At 44.7% G+C, this 17347-nt stretch overlaps 1 protein-coding gene across 1 annotated transcript in view; it reads right to left on the bottom strand.

Moving 5' to 3' along the window:
• Positions 1 to 1180: 1180 nt before the first annotated feature.
• The window catches only part of T265_01771 (hypothetical protein), a gene marked incomplete at both ends in the record, with an annotated part of 41982 nt that continues 25815 nt past the window's right edge, over positions 1181 to 17347 (bottom strand). The window contains 2 exons of the mRNA XM_009165861.1: positions 1181 to 1640; positions 16611 to 16973. Of these exons, the coding sequence (XP_009164125.1) occupies positions 1497 to 1640; positions 16611 to 16973 (507 nt within the window). The remainder of the gene's footprint in view (positions 1641 to 16610; positions 16974 to 17347) is intronic.

Consider the following 17347-nt stretch of genomic DNA (forward strand, 5'->3'; position numbering starts at 1 on the left):
GTTTTTGTAAATAACATGCAAATGGGAGTTTTGCTTCCCTGTCCAATGGTCTGTAACCGGTCAGTTGGTATTTTCGAGTAAATAACTCTGCAGCGAAGTCCTCCTTTCTTTCGCCAGTATAATCGAATTATGTGCACTCTCTCTAGACTCCGTAAACTACTGAATGAAACCGGAGCTTGAATTTGGTCACCTAGACACAAGATGAGGTTTCTCGAGCGTGCCACATGGAATTTTGATAAAAACGACATTACAAGCATACTATGTACTACTGTTATTGCCCCCACACATACGCTATCACAACCAACTTTTCGTCTCCTGACAAGAGAAAGCGTTAGGAGTGAAAACATCATTCAGTCGCTGTCTGATAAGATGCAGTATGAGCGTGTACGAGTAATGTCACCACTGATTACTTGTCGTTGAGTAGAGCAACATGCAACGGGTTTTGCCAAACCCCATGAAAATTGAGAGGAGTGACGCTTCTAAAAAAAACACAACGTGCATACTGCAGTCTTGGAATGCAGTGCTAGACACCCGTATGTCTCACAGGTCCAGTGCCGATGGCTTACCACAGTAGATCGCGGAGGCAAGTAAGCCCTATTGCACGATCGATGGGCTAGACTAAGTTGGTCATGCAATGGCCGGGCCGGTGTTAGTCAGCTGCAACCAAGATTTGGTACTTCAACCACTTTACGCGGGGCCCATTATCCGCACAATGCTCCCAGCTGCAAAACCTTTACAAGTGGAGCAAAACATTTTGCACAAAAACGTTGCATTTTGTTGCGCATGTGCTCAAACCAAAAACCGTCCTAATCTACCTTCATGTATTTTTGCAGCTCACCAAATTTGATTGTTCACTAAAGCAATCATATATCTGGCTGAAAAGTCTTGTGGGATAATTGCCCAGCATCACCGAGACCTCGAGGTGCCTAAATGGGGTTTAAAAGTTTGGACTGGTACTCCTAACTCAATTGCCCGATTGCTTTAGTCCATCAGGGACACGTCATAGCTTTCGGAAATTCAATTCTATTGTGCGAATACCGAGCGCCACCTTACGCTTGTTTGGTTTCCGGGACAAGCGATTTACCAACAGGTCATTTCTTAATCAGGTCGAGCTGAGTGGATCGGTTGGTGAACACGTAATCAAATCAAACAAGATTGTAACGAAAACAAGCAATGATCCCATTTATTCCCTATTAAGTACAATGGCACAAACCAAAAAGTGCACAGCACAGGACATCCAAAAATAAGTATATAAATGGCAGCGGTCGAGAAGCGATCCTCGAAGGTCTAAGCAAGTTGATCGGAATTTCGTCTCATAGGTAAGAAAACAAAAATACATAGCTAGTATGAAGTCAGGGGCAAGACGGAAAGACGCGTAAACCAGAAAAAAGAACAACGGAAAGTGCTAAGGGCCAGGTGCGACAGGGAATTCGGCGATGCAAGGGGAAAGGGGCATCTGTCGGAAACCCGTAATAAAAAAAGTTTAAATGTCTCGATCACGTGATATCAAAATCGTATAGAAGTACGCTTTTGTCATACGAGCCAGAGATCAAAACGGAAGAAGTCACGAGGACACATGTGATTCCATCTTCATGTCCTTGTAGTACATTGACAAGCTGATCGTTGTCAGCACGCCAGACCTGGGACGAACAGACAAAGAAAGAGATAAAAATGGACGAACTTTAAAGCACGAAAAGAAAGGTGACAGATAGACTATCCGTCGTTCAGGTGAACCCGAGGTGACTGTTGAATAATACTGATTCCGGGAAGACCGAAAGGAAACTCAACTCAACTTGCGACGCTGCACCCTTAGAGAAGTGAGGCGCGCTGAATGTCATCGAGAGTGTACGCGAACCAAAACTCAACAAAACGTACGAGTTGACCACTAAGATCGAGTAATCACAACAGATACACACGAGTTACGTCCAGATGCAATTATGTGCTGGATCGTTTAAAATGGGTCCAGTATCTTAGGTTTTGCGTCGATGTATTTCCTCCGAACGTTAGAAGACTCCTGACACGCGAACGAATGCCGTTTTGCGTGTTTGGTCCGCACAGCAGTTACAAAGTTCACACAGCTCGACACAATCGGAGGCGAGGAAAATACTCTGCCGACGTTCAGTCCTTTCAACCAAATTGTACCACTACCTCGGATCTTGAATTACCAGCAAGGTAAGAAGAAACGTACCCAAAGGTTCACTACAAACTTTACACAAGATATCTATTGCTGCCAAAAACTTCACATTGAACGTCATGTTCTTTTCACTTGTCACAGCTTTTACCAGAAACTATAAAAATTATGATAAAGACCTGAAAATAGTGAGGCGCATGTATTCAGCCAACCAAGTCTGTGGAGATAGTTCAGATGTAACAGTTCAACGCCAGGAAATCGCGGTAAAGACCCAGTAACCTTCTTGATCATTTTATGTAACTTCGAAAGACGTCATTAACGAACAGATCGATTCCTAATGTGCTATGATTACAAGGATGTTGGAGAGAGGAAGCAGATTACAGCATCCTATATGGATACTGGCACTAAATTGATCATTGTGAACTACACGCTTTTGTGCAAATCCACATGGATCGTTTGAGCAACCCGATGATATCACGGCCCTTGCAATCAGTGACCATTCATTTCCATTTTATTTGTATTTCGTCCGTGGTGTGAAAACGCTGGTGAAGAGGAATTGCAAACAGATCGACATTATTCGAGCAGTTCATTCGCCACAGAAAAAAGTTGTTCCTTAAGAGCATGCTTTCAACCCTAGCGATTCTCACGTCATAATGAGTTAAAATCTATTGTGGAGTTCTTTTGCTGGTTTCAGAACCACTGACTGTGGTTCTGAAACTCGTGGATCGACGTTCCAGTAAGCTAGGCAATGGGTGAACAGCTTACTGCAACACACTGTTCACGAGGCAAGCCCGTCAGATCAGGGCTTTATCTTGTACTGACTGTGCTTTTCCCCTGTGTCGAGAGAAAATTCAGCGATAACACCACTTTGGTTCAGCTTCCGTGTCACCAAAAGGAAACATGGGGGCTGAGATATTGCCAGATTGCCCAAGCCTAGACAGGAGCAGTCGAGATACAGAGGTTGGGTTCGAACCTCGTGGCCAGTAACTCTGCGTCTTAATCACTGAATTACCCGTAGAGCACAAGCGCAATTAATAGCCATCCTCACAACACAGGATTGCAGGTCAGTCTGCGTAACCTAAAATTAAGGGAGCAATCAAGTTGCTATACCGAACGCGAAGGATTTGGGTCTCAAATGACCACCAGCTAAAGGCATAGCAGGCTGAGTTGGAGTAAGCAGTGATCCAAAACGCCACAACAGCGAAAACCGCGTGGGATAGATGAGTTAATATATGTTCCAAAGCCAAAAGGATAGCAACCATTTATTCCAATGCTGATCGAGTGTGTGTGTGTGTGTGTGACTTTGTCGCGCTTCAGCTAACGAACGGTAGAGTCAGCATGGTGCGTAGATCTGAGCAAAACCATTTTACGAAGGTCGCAGTATATCATTTCCAGCACCAGGTTGCTACACAGTTTATCGGTGTCGATGAATCAAAAATTTCAAATGAAACTCAGATGGCTTACAGAGGCTCTGTTTAGGGGAAGAGTGAGCCGGTTTAGTGCGGCTGACACTAAATCTAAAAGAAAAAGTGCTGGAATTCAAAATAACCAAAGAACGAGGCCGACTTTCTAGTGTTAAAGAATAGAGCTCTCATGTTTTTCTAAACTAGTGATCGACAGCGATGGCCTTTGTCGTCGACAACAGGACGGTTGGGCAACGGGAACACGAGGTTACACTGACAACCCATCGTAGTACATTGAATGCAGTTGGTATTTTCATGTTTTACAGTCTCGTTGTGTTATCTTCGCGAAAGAGAGTGGATTTGTCAAGGGCACACTACTAAGCAGAGTTGTCACCACTCATTCCGCCTTCGTGTGCGAATGATGCATACTGTTTGCTGCCCTGATCTCACTCATATTTCAAGAATGAAAGAAGTCCAATTGGAGAAGGGGTCGATCGGAGAGTAAAAAGTTAGAAAAAGAAACGACGGAGAAATGATAAATACTAAATAGTAGATATGCAAGCTGTGGTGGAAACTAGACAAATGCCCTAGTTGTTTACTAGTGGCAACTTGGGTGTCATTCCCCATTCAGTGGCCTAATCATTCGCACAATGATAAATCCTTAAGGATCTCATCAAACTCTACCGGAATCGGTCTATTTTCTTGTGAGTATCAAAAACTTACAGAAAGTGATGATGCGTCGGAATAAGTAGTCTCATAACCCCGATGGACTCTGAACCATTTGACGGATAAACGTGGTTTTTCGACAGAAAACAAATGGATTAGGGTGGTTCAGATCACAAACATCATCGCTTTACAACCGTGGTTCCAACGCAGTCACCAGACCCTGTGAGGAACCTAACCATGAGTTAACGTCCGAGACGCTTTTCGGTTTGTTCATCGTCTGGGCAAACAGCTGTCGGTGCATGCGGACCGTTCGCTAACTCCCATTTCATCCGGTAAACCCTTGCTGTACAAGCCGAAAAAAACCCACTGAAAATCGGCCTCCAGCACTGCAAACAGATCTAGTTAACTCAAGGACGTCACTGTGAACCGTTCCCTTACTGATAATGTATTGTTTGTCGTAATAGGGTGAGCCAGTCTCTTAGAAAGTGACTGTGTTTTCCATATTAGTGCATCTCTTTGAGTAGGTAATCCAAATTCGGAAGACGGTGTGTGTTGAAATATTGGTAGCCCGAATGTATTTACCGGTTGCTGATCAGCTGGCGGCTGGTCTGTTCGTGGGGTTTGACGACTGCGTTGATAGCAAACCATTTGCAAGCCAATCAGCTGATCATTACCATCAGACGGTTCAACAGGCACTTGATCAACACGCCGTACAAATAGACGAGCCATGTACCGACTGATAATATATTCCACACCAAACTGGATTTGGGAGCCACATAAAAAGCCTCCCTTCCACAACAACAACCCTAACACGATTGGTGGGTTGTCTTTGTTGACGTTGAGCAATGGGGTAATCGGTTCACCTATGGAGCCATAGAGACTAATAAACGTTGATTATTGGAGAAAGAACCGAAAAAAAATCGTTATAGCAAAACAGAATGTCCTCCAATGTAGGCATCCATTACCGAGAATTTTTACAACCGACTGGACGTAACACCATCATAAACGAATAATTCAGCTGGATTTAGTTGAGTCAAAACTTAATTCGTATGGAAATAAGAGTGGTTTCCAGACTGATTTATTTTTTCAAAACCAAGCATGATTTCTGTCAAAATACCGATTCACCAAAGTTTCAAAAAAAAAACGAACAAGCCCTGTGGAATTAGCGACGTGGTCAAACATCCGAAAGTTGACTACCCCATCTGTTGCAACCACTGCACGGTAGTTAGACACAGACAGTTATGTGTAAAAAAAACCGGCATTGGGTAAATCACCAGTCAGCAAATCGAGAACTCTGCTCCGAATTTGAAGTACCTATACTGGTGTAATGGTGGATACTACTGATGGGGCATGCTAGTAGTATGTTTTCTCGCAAAATGCGCTTCGCGTCTCTTGAAAAGTGAGACCTATTACGGAATTTGTGGAGTCGCGTAGTACCATTAGCTGGCACTTGAGTACCAGTCAATGAATATCCAGGAAAGTTCAGGAAGACGCGTTCAAGAAGGTGGATATTCAGTTTTGTAAACAAGATGCATATGAGAGTTTTGCTTCCTTGTCCAATAGTCTGTAACTGCTCATTTGGCGTTTTCTAATAAACAACTCCGCAGCGAAGGCCTTCTTCTTTTCACTGATAGGACAGAGGAAGTTGTACAGGAATTTCACATAATATGTATAAAGACTCACAGAGGATCGCTCTTAAGAGGGAGGAATAACGCTGATGACTAAACCCTAATATCAGAATATTCTCACACCATTCAAGTTCACAGCAGACAATGAATTGAGCCGTGTACAAGCTAGGGCGATAAAGAGAGGAAGGAGAAAGGACCTAGCCTCTTTGAGATATGCCCCACTGCCAACATTCAGTCAAGATACATGATAGCCGTTAGCAGACACACTTTGGAAAGCAAGTAGTGAAGGAAGGGTGGGCATTCAAGAAACCACCCCTCTGGTATTTCATGATCTCCGTCAGAGTCTTCCACAGAACGTTTTGGTTCTTCCCTTCGCTGCCAAGTTATTGTTTGACCTCCCCTGGCTCGTTGCCATCCTTCAAGTGGTTGTGCGAAAAGAACTCTACGATGAGTGATGGTTCGTCTTTTCCCAACATCGTCTTGAAGGTAGCTACGATTCTGAAGGCAAGTGATGTAGGTATGACTGTATGGATCGGTTCCAGTTCTTTCGCTAGGGACAGAACCACTTGACCAAGCTTATAGTTAGCTCGAGGATACGGTAATATTGTGATGAAATCGAACACCCATGTCCACACTACCTTGGAAAAGCCTATGTGTAGACACCCAGTTTCCAAAGCTACAGCATTAAAGGATTAACCTCAGAGACACAAAATCACACTTGTACAAAAAACAGTGCTCAGAAAAGCACGTATGAATCTGCCATAGAAGACTGTTAAAGTCACTGCCTACGTGGCTCACGTGAGTGTGTGTGCATAACCCAATAATTATACGTTGGTCTAGCAATGTTTAGGGGTCACGTGGGTTTGAGCCAAAAAAAAATAAACTCAAAAAATAAATGTGCGTTCCTGACAATGTTTTGGTATGGAACAAACTAGGTAAAACTGGTTGATCAGGTAAATAAATGATTTCAGGGGGTGAATACTTGGAAGGTTGCGTGTGAGTCATCAACATATTCACAAACAGTGAAACACAAGTGTTGGAAAATGATGCTTGAATGCTATGTAAACATGGAGGGGAAAGTAATGGAGGCGGTGTGGAACTAGTGTTAAAAGTCTTGTGTCTCTAGAGAAAATGTCCAAGAGTGAGGTGTCAAGACCTTCACAACTCGGCATCATCTTGGAACAAGACACTACAGCAGGATTGACCTCATCCAATATAAGCCCAGCACACAAGAACAGATGAGCATTAGCTAAGCAGTCCGGTTAAGAAATGACAGCAAGCCTGCTACTAGGGTCGACTACGTGCTAAGTCCTGTAGGGTCTCCAACCATAACCAAGAAGAATCATGTAGATCCTACAGTGGTCGGCTTGACAGCAGCCGCTTGCGGTTGACGGTAACACCTCATCGTTATACTCGGTGAACTTTTCGCCAACAATAGTAAGGAGTGAAAAAGAGAGATTCCTTCAGTAGATAGTGGTTAGGCATACGTCATGAACACCCCAAACCACCTTAATCTCCTCATCTGGTACTCGAGTGAATCCGGCAGACTGTTTCACTACTTACATGCTGCAGTCAGTTAACGCCTTTGCACTACGGAGACAACGGTGATCAAATAACTGAGGACACTCAAGGTATCCAAATCGGAGAGGCTAAGTTTCATAGCCCTGAAGTAGGGATGCCCGAACGGCCGTTTTGTAGGCACGGGGCACTTCAGCCTCATTGATATCCGTTTCTGACAGCAAAGGTGACAGTTTGGCCAAGAATGCTCGTCCCTTGATTCGCGTGCAATGGTTTCATCTGGCTTATGCAACTTCCGAGATAACTGAATGCATGAACAAACTCAAGATCCCAATCCTGTAATTTCAAAAGGGATTGGAAGTAAGACTCTGCACTTGGAAGCTGCAAACTGCGTTCTAAAAAAGGAGCTACTTTCAACAGCACAATTACCATAAAGCATAACAATGTCAACCGCATAATCTAAATCTACTGCCTGATGAGTTCCAAGAAGGGCGAAACCGGTCGTGGGCTGTCGACTAATTTTCAGCGACCTTACGAGTAGTACATTACATCTACCCTTTCTCCGGACGTGATTTCGACACCTAGATTCACAGAGGGTACAATCCATGGTGGTGTCCATGACAAAATCGATCAAATGTGCGAGGATGGAACACCCCTAACTAACCTCACTAGCTGTGGGGAAACCCAAAACTCGATCAGAAGTACAGGCGATAAGTACAGTGGGAGTGTAAAAAGTTACCATTACTATGATCCATGAGTATGAAGCGCCTTCTTTTTGAGGTGATGAAAGATGCTCGCGCGAATTGTAGGGAAGCCGAAACGAAAATGGTTTTTCCGAAAGAGACTACTACGGAGAATAGAACTTAGCGTTAAGCCCAGAGAACAGATCAACTGTCGCGGATGTATGGACATCTAAAAAATGAGCACTTTAGAAACAGAGATTCAACAAACTAGTGATCCAACATATTAACTTTCTCACCGTTTCATCGGAGTACTAGTCACCAGCTCATCAATAGTGTGTTTTTGAATACAAACGAAACGTTTACAAAACTGATCGATACCTATGTGTACAGAGCACACAAATGAAAAACACCCATGGTGCTCTGTGTATCTTGACCTCTCTGTGGGTGTCGGCGAGCAGCTGATCAACAAACAACTTACAAGAGACCCATTCTTTGTGTTGCCGTGAGCTTTAAAAAGTGCGAAACCCATTGACCAAGCCACCATCCGGTTTGTCGCCACGGGAGCACAGCACACCGAGTTTCTCACTCCGAAAGAGAGTGCTTCGTCCAAATGTTATGTGATGCATATCGCTTAGGGATAATCGTATTTAAAGCCAAAATCAGTGAGAACTTCAGGCTGTTCTGGTGAACCTTCGTAGCTAGACGTAAAACTCACAATTGAATTTTAACCACAGACGAACCAGACACACCGTGCTGAGTATGGAAGAAGTAATCACACGCAGGAGACCACAACGACGAAAGGACTTTTTGCCTACCCTGAAGCGGGATTTCTCTTCGGGGAGATTATACCGTGACTGACGGAATTACTGTAGATCAAACGGGAAGGGAGTGTTCTGTTGGTTTTGGGAAATCTGTTGGAGGTCCACGGTGCTGTAAATAAGTGTAACATTTTCTACAGAGACCTGAACGCGCTATGGCTCAACTGGCTAGAGCGCGAATTCGCTGAGCAGAAGGTTTGTGGTTCGAATCCGACCTCCGCCTCTCGACTTCCCCTGTCTAGGCTTGGGCAACCTGGCAGTATCCCAGCCCTCGTGCTTCCTTCAAGTGGCATGGCAGCTAGGCACCGGACGGGTGCTACAGCTGTAGATTACTTTTTTTAGACGCCGTAAAAAATGCAGTTTCTTTCCTCCTTCCCTCGGCTCCTCCTCTTATCTACAGTAACAGGTAAATAATGGTCTTTTTTCCAAAGGGCATACATCCTCATGAAATGCTGGTGTCCGAAAGGTTTTTGTCGGTGGAAGTGCTAGACGATTATGGACTGTTGGTGACCTAAAAAGACAAAAGCGGCGCCACTTATAAGTGTTCTTGTTGTCAGTTTCTATCCAGATTGCCTGAGTGAGTGTCTGGAGGTATAGGCACCTCGGAATGATTGTGGTAAGATAGCACTAAGTCCCTTCCCCGTCCACTTTTACTTTTTTCTTTACAATAAAGTTTTCAAATAAATCATGGTTGTACGGCAGTGAAGCATCGATGTTGAACACTGATGTCATGCTGTCGATGATGATGACTTATAAGCCCTGGGGCAGAGTACGACCCGAGGGAATAAGATCAGCCAGAAAGTACACACATGACTGTGGCCAGGCAGCACTCGGGCTGAACATGATGGCATACAATGAACAAGGGCACCAAATAGTCGTAATCAGCGAAGTGCCAGTGTTATTCATCGTTTCCTTTAACCATCAGCATATATCCACATCCTTTCCGGTGTAATATACTGGAATATACTGAGAACTGCCGATTGGCACGATCCTTAAGTGGTAAGGAATGATCTGGAGGTATTCCAATAACCATACGACTGTCGATATTGTAATCCTCGAGAGGATGCATCAGGCGAGCGGTGATGACAGAAGAGGACAAACCTAGTTCGGCAAATAGGCGAGTGTAAGTAAGCTGGTTCATTATGAAGCCGATTCCACGAATATACGGGAGAATGTAGGTTACGTACCTCTGCGCAGTCATGGAGGTACAGTGAGGATAGGGTCTCGTGGGAACGCCGTACTACTCAGTAATCCTCAGTAATATGTGGCCTTTGGTTTGAGAAAGCAATTCCAGTCTATGTACCCTCAACTGCGATTTCCGGGGCCTCGTTTTCAAGACTAGTGAGAGCAATCATATTTTTCGAGTCCGCCGGAGGTAGTCATTGTTCACTCTGATTTGGGTCAGAGTCGGATCTTAGTCAAATTTTTTAAACGAAGAACCGATGGGCCAGGTTATGATACCGGCTTTCTTCCTTTCACTCTGGCAAGAACAGCATAGCCGCAAGGCAGTGAAATGGATGTTCGAGACAGAGGCCCCATGATAGCGTTCCGTTCCTCCCGTTTTTGCGGGGCACTGCCAGCCATTTTGAGGTGTTCGGAGACTCCTCCAGAGGGGGAATAAGGCAAACAACTTCCAGAACAGAACACTACAGAGTGGGAATTGCTGAGTCTCCGTTCCGCCTTACACAATCCCGTATCCTTTTTGGGTCAGGAGGAAAGGGCACAGTTACTATGAGAGTGAACTGATGTGACTCAAATTGACCAGTGATAAGTATCGGGCGATTTTGCAACGTGGGCGTCTACCGCATGATTGAGGAGTTTTTTCCATCTACACTGAATAAGACATTGCAGAACTAAGAAACGGTCACTGCTTCAGAATGATCTTTACGGAGGGTGACAGTACTATAAGGTTCAGCTGATCACATCAAATCGAACGAAAAAAGAATGTAGGGCAAGTGGCCACTCAAAGTTGCTGAAAACGCTTCGGGTTCGTCCTGCGTGGGGCTCAGCAAGTACGTGCACCCCCCGGGATCCCGTCAACCTTATGTTCTACGTAACGCCAATTAGAAAAATGCGGTTGCGGTTAACTTGACGTTAGCGGGCGATTCAACCGGAATCCACCCAACTCTCCGATTTGGGAGATTCTTTTACTGAATGTACACCAATCTCATTTCAAGAGTAACACAAACGAGAGAATCACCAGTCACCACCAAGTTAATTTGAAAATCAGTGGGTGCATTTGTCTAAAAGAAGATGTAGTTCTTAGGTGCAAAATATGGTGAATTGAAGTAGCTAGCACTAGTAAATAACCAAATCGAGAACGGTGGAAAAAACAATTGGCAACACTGAGTAGAAAAATTGAATGATTGAATAGCAGGCAAATGCACGCAAAGTCAGATCCTTTGGAAGCAAAAGCAAGCAGACAGACAGACAGAGAGAGAGGACGGGACTGACTGGTAGGTAACGGAGAAACCGAAAAGCTTGCGAAACCGGAACAATCCCGTTTTACCTACAGCCTCCTCAATGAATGCAAAAAAATATCGTGCTGATGGAGAGAGAGAGAAAGAACAAAAGACCAGTGAACTGTGGAGACTTGTTTCAATGCATCCGTCACACTCGGTACGCAGCGGAAAGAAAGTGACAAACGAACTATACTACATTTAGTAGATATGGTAAAAGGAGATCGCAAACAGTTTCGTTGGGACAGATCCTGTTCACACTAGGCGAAAACTAGGTCGGAGGTGCTCAGAAGGAATAAGGACGGATGTTGGAAACAAGGTGATGTGTGAAATCGGGCCCAACTTGGCATGTATCACTTGCTCCCATGGACAAAACCCTTCGACGAATAATAGCTATTCTAGTTTTCGTATGTAATATACTGGAATATACTGAGAACTGCCGATTGGCACGATCCTTAAGTGGTAAGGAATGATCTGGAGGTATTCCAATAACCATACGACTGTCGATATTGTAATCCTCGAGAGGATGCATCAGGCGAGCGGTGATGACAGAAGAGGACAAACCTAGTTCGGCAAATGGGCGAGTGTAAGTAAGCTGGTTCATTATGAAGCCGATTCCACGAATATACGGGAGAATGTAGGTTACGTACCTCTGCGCAGTCATGGAGGTACAGTGAGGATAGGGTCTCGTGGGAACGCCGTACTACTCAGTAATCCTCAGTAATATGTGGCCTTTGGTTTGAGAAAGCAATTCCAGTCTATGTACCCTCAACTGCGATTTCCGGGGCCTCGTTTTCAAGACTAGTGAGAGCAGTCATATTTTTCGAGTCCGCCGGAGGTAGTCATTGTTCACTCTGATTTGGTTCAGAGTCGGATCTTAGTCAAATTTTTTAAACGAAGAACCGATGGGCCAGGTTATGATACCGGCTTTCTTCCTTTCACTCTGGCAAGAACAGCATAGCCGCAAGGCAGTGAAATGGATGTTCGAGACAGAGGCCCCATGATAGCGTTCCTCCCGAGGGGTTTTTGCGGGGCACTGCCAGCCATTTTGAGGTGTTCGGAGACTCCTCCAGAGGGGGAATAAGGCAAACAACTTCCAGAACACGCTACTACAGAGTGGGAATTGCTGAGTCTCCGTTCTGCTTTACACAATCCAGTATCCCTTTTGGGTCAGGAGGAAAGGGCACAGTTACTATGAGAGTGAACTGATGTGACTCAAATTGACCAGTGATAAGTATCGGGCGATTTTGCAACGTGGGCGTCTACCGCATGATTGAGGAGTTTTTTCCATCTACACTGAATAAGACATTGCAGAACTAAGAAACGGTCACTGCTTCAGAATGATCTTTACGGAGGGTGACAGTACTATAAGGTTCAGCTGATCACATCAAATCGAACGAAAAAAGAATGTAGGGCAAGTGGCCACTCAAAGTTGCTGAAAACGCTTCGGGTTCGTCCTGCGTGGGGCTCAGCAAGTACGTGCACCCCCCGGGATCCCGTCAACCTTATGTTCTACGTAACGCCAATTAGAAAAATGCGGTTGCGGTTAACTTGACGTTAGCGGGCGATTCAACCGGAATCCACCCAACTCTCCGATTTGGGAGATTCTTTTACTGAATGTACACCAATCTCATTTCAAGAGTAACACAAACGAGAGAATCACCAGTCACCACCAAGTTAATTTGAAAATCAGTGGGTGCATTTGTCTAAAAGAAGATGTAGTTCTTAGGTGCAAAATATGGTGAATTGAAGTAGCTAGCACTAGTAAATATCCAAATCGAGAACGGTGGAAAAAGTGATTGGCAACACTGAGTAGAAAAATTGAATGATTGAATAGCAGGCAAATGCACGCAAAGTCAGATCCTTTGGAAGCAAAAGCAAGCAGACAGACAGACAGAGAGAGAGGACGGTACTGACTGGTAGGTAACGGAGAAACCGAAAAGCTTGCGAAACCGGAACAATCCCGTTTTACCTACAGCCTCCTCAATGAATGCAAAAAAATATCGTGCTGATGGAGAGAGAGAGAAAGAACAAAAGACCAGTGAACTGTGGAGACTTGTTTCAATGCATCCGTCACACTCGGTACGCAGCGGAAAGAAAGTGACAAACGAACTATACTACATTTAGTAGATATGGTAAAAGGAGATCGCAAACAGTTTCGTTGGGACAGATCCTGTTCACACTAGGCGAAAACTAGGTCGGAGGTGCTCAGAAGGAATAAGGACGGATGTTGGAAACAAGGTGATGTGTGAAATCGGGCCCAAACTGGCATGTATCACTCGCTCTCATGGACAAAACCCTTCGACAAATAATAGCTATTCTAGTTTTCGTATTGTTGGATGGAAATGATTGTGAGTGCGGCAAACAACCCAAGTAGCTAGATCAATCGATAAAAGTGGACAACGAGGAGCCAATATTGGGAACTATACTCAACCGGATGGTAGCATACACTGAAAACCCTGAGTGACCTCCCGCATGAAATGGCCAAATCCAAAGAATGCAGAAAAATCACCAGTGTGAAGAACATCCCGTTCAGTTTGCGTGGTTGACAACTCCTCAACACACTAAGATCAACGACAGCGGCGTGCAAAATGCTGCAACTGTGAAACCTGATGCCTGTATTGGCCGAGAGCTAACACTGCTATGCACAGGGGGATTGTGACCTGCGCCTTCTTGAGAGAGAAACACAGAAGACGCAAGAATTCTCCATATACATGCCTACAAGTCGTCTCCGTATGCGTGAAGGTCACCCTTCTGTGGAATTTCCAGAGCTTTCATAACCTTTCTTCAGTTTGTTAAACGACTGAATAGTGTGCTGTTACTTAGGTAGCGGGGACACCAGTCGGGGAAGCCAAAGCACGGTGCAAGCGGTCATGAATTAGGACACCGTGTCATTAAAAAACCAGACAAATGAACTAATCTCTTAACGCAGCGTTCGCCAAGTTATGTCATCTAGGAACCAAGTTCTTTGAGACCAGAGGGTTAGGTACAAGAAACAAAATCGTTCGGCTGTAGCACTCTTTCGGTGCCTAGCTGCCATGCCATCCGAAAAAAGCTGGGATATTGCCAGGTTACCCAAGCCCAGACAAGGGAAGTCGAGAGGCAGAGTCAGATAAGGATGGGTTGGTCATTTTGTTACTGTGGCGTTGCCTGTATTCTACATTCATGCCGTCCAGGAATTTATAACCCAAACGAGTAAGGCGCTGTCAGTTAGGCGAATGCCGAAAAAAAAACAGAATAATTGGCAGGCTCTGGATCACAGAGGGGTCGCCAGGACCAAACCTAACCCAGTCAGCATATGTTGTCTCACCGGACTGACTATAATTTATGGCAATTAGAACCGTTCTTTCGTTTTCGATGTGCCGGCTCGATTTTCATGTGCGACATCCAGATCGTGATTGGGCAAAACACTAATGAATACCATGTATAGTCAGTGTTTGTTGCGTTACCCCATGATGTACATCAAAATCCCGCATTCCGAAGGACTTTGTTCTCCGTGGGCGATTGATGGGTCGCACCGGTAAAACCACCTCGTTCAAAAGCCAGAAACAGCTGTTTTCCCATAAAAAAGGAAAGCTAATTGCCAAGCACGGCGAACTGGTCAGCAATCAGTAGAAATAACCACTGATCTGCCCTCGGTTGTTGACCCTCGACCGCAGCACTGGTGTCGCACAATCCTGAGGCAGGAAGGCACTTTTTCGTAAGTTTGGGAATAGACCACCTCCCCTGTTTCTATCAAGTCCGTACTAGTGTGGGAGTAATAAACATGTTCACTGTACTATGTTTCATAACGGATTGGCTGTTGTGAGAGAAGAGGGTCAGTGTGGTATGGGACATGAAGGGCTACTAGTTAACAGTTAATTTCATACTGAATACATCCTCTTACTGACACCGCTAACCAATTCATGGTTGTGGCCCTGATCCCATTTGAGCCACTCATTCGTAGCGATCTGATGGCAGATCATAGGCATGCAGATCTACAATATGTTTTATTCATAAACTTGCAATTGTAGAAATCGAACTAACGACATAGATTATAGGCATGCAGATCTACAATGTTTTATTCATAAACTTGCAAGTGTGAGAATCGAACTAACGACGTGACACTGGAAACACAGAGAGTTAACCGCGAGACCTGAAATATACGGTTTCTTTCTTTGTGAGACTTCTCTCCAGATGAATCATGCGCGAAACAAAGAGATTTTGGTGAGATGATTCGGTGCGCAGCGTGAACATGTGTACTTTCATTCGATAAAGTGAAACTAATATGAACAGCCTGGCTTCCCATAGAAACTCCCACCAAGAGACGATGAAGCCGATACAGAATTCTGATTCGTATACTATTCGTATACTATTCAGGATTAGTCGAGATTAGCGGGCATATGTCCGCTTCAGAACATCAGCTGAACCACAGAGAACACATCGCTTGAAGCCCCTCTTTCCATCAGAGGACTTTAATCGAATATATTGACGTGGTTGCTATTTGAGAAAATTAGGGATACCCAGGAAAGGTCGTAAGTTTTGACAAAACGCGAATCGCAATGGAACATGAAAAGGAATCTTGCGATGAGCGGCACTCATCTCCCAGTTTGGACCAGAATCCAATTTGTGTTACGCATACCTCGAGCAAGCTCATCATCGACCGATCGGTCGATACATATACCATAGTTATTCATGATTGGACAAGCTGTACACCAAATGAACCAGAATCCTGTGTTGCGCATACCTCGAGCAAGCTCATCATCGACCGATCGGTCGATACATATACCATAGTTATTCATGATTGGACAAGCTGTACACCAAATGACTATGCTCTATCCTCAAGACTGATAGGTTTCCCGATTGACTTGTGCCGTGGTTTTGTGCTCTCACTTGCGTCAGTTTTACGACACAGGACGTTTCAGACTGGTGTTTTTCTCTGTTCTCTCCAAGAGCATTTCAGTAAAAAGAGCATTCAACGTATGGCAGGTCCGCTTGTGCGCTTTTGAACAGGGCAGGAATGTGACAGGGCCACCATCCAGAAACTAGACAACCTCCAATGGGAGTGAACAATTTGAGTCAAGAGCTTGAGCTACAAATGCAGCTCTGGTTAACGAACACATGGACTGATAGCCAATGAACAGGAATTAAGTATTTATCTCCTGTGGTACAAGTACCACATGTTATAGTCAAAATGTGTAGTCACTAGGACACACAAGGTGTCACGTTGAACATTCCATTGCGCACCATAGGACAAGAATAAAACAATGACGAACTGTTTCATCACAAAGGCTGATGAGGTACCGGAAGAAATAACTAACTGACCTTCAGTGTTTTGTCATCTGATCCACATACAATGTGCCAAGTATCTCCATCGATACACCGGACAACCGTGCCGGAACAGACGCCATTGGTATCAAAATGCTCGGTGAGATAGACCGCCACGGGTTGCCAGGGGAACGAGGCACGCTCCCCGTTCACAGCTTGTGCGTAAGCGTCAACTAGTTGGGAGTGGGAGGGCAGGGGCCATGTTAAAATGATACCGTCATGGTGTGCGATGAGTAGTCGACCACGTAGCCGATCCAAATGGAGACTGGACACCGGGGTAAGCCAGAACTGTGTGGAACTGGATGAAAGGACCGATCGGTAGAGTATGAAAAGACATGCTTCGGAGGATAAGCACCAGACCTGCGGAATGAAGCGGGGGTGAAGAAAGTAGGGGGAAAGAATCCTGAAATTGACAGTCTCAAGGGGGAAAAAAGGTTGAACAATGTGTGGTTTTCGTTTTTATCACATGGGAGCCGCTGGAAATGGGTTTCAAGCTGCAACACATCAGGTCCTGGTATGCACAGGTATCCAGTGTTGACCAGTAAAACTGTTATGCTTATTCGGAAAATGCTGTACCAGTGTATGTAGTTCAGCCGTTTGAGTGAAATCTAGAAACAAACGGACGCTTTGCTGAAGCATCAAAAGGGAAGTGAAAACACAGATAATAAAGTTAGCGTCTCCCTTTTCTCATCCGAATCACCTCTGCTCTATAGCAACTTGAATTAATCGACGAC

This window comes from Opisthorchis viverrini, assembly GCF_000715545.1.
Source record: "Opisthorchis viverrini unplaced genomic scaffold opera_v5_19, whole genome shotgun sequence".
Taxonomy (NCBI): domain Eukaryota; kingdom Metazoa; phylum Platyhelminthes; class Trematoda; order Opisthorchiida; family Opisthorchiidae; genus Opisthorchis; species Opisthorchis viverrini.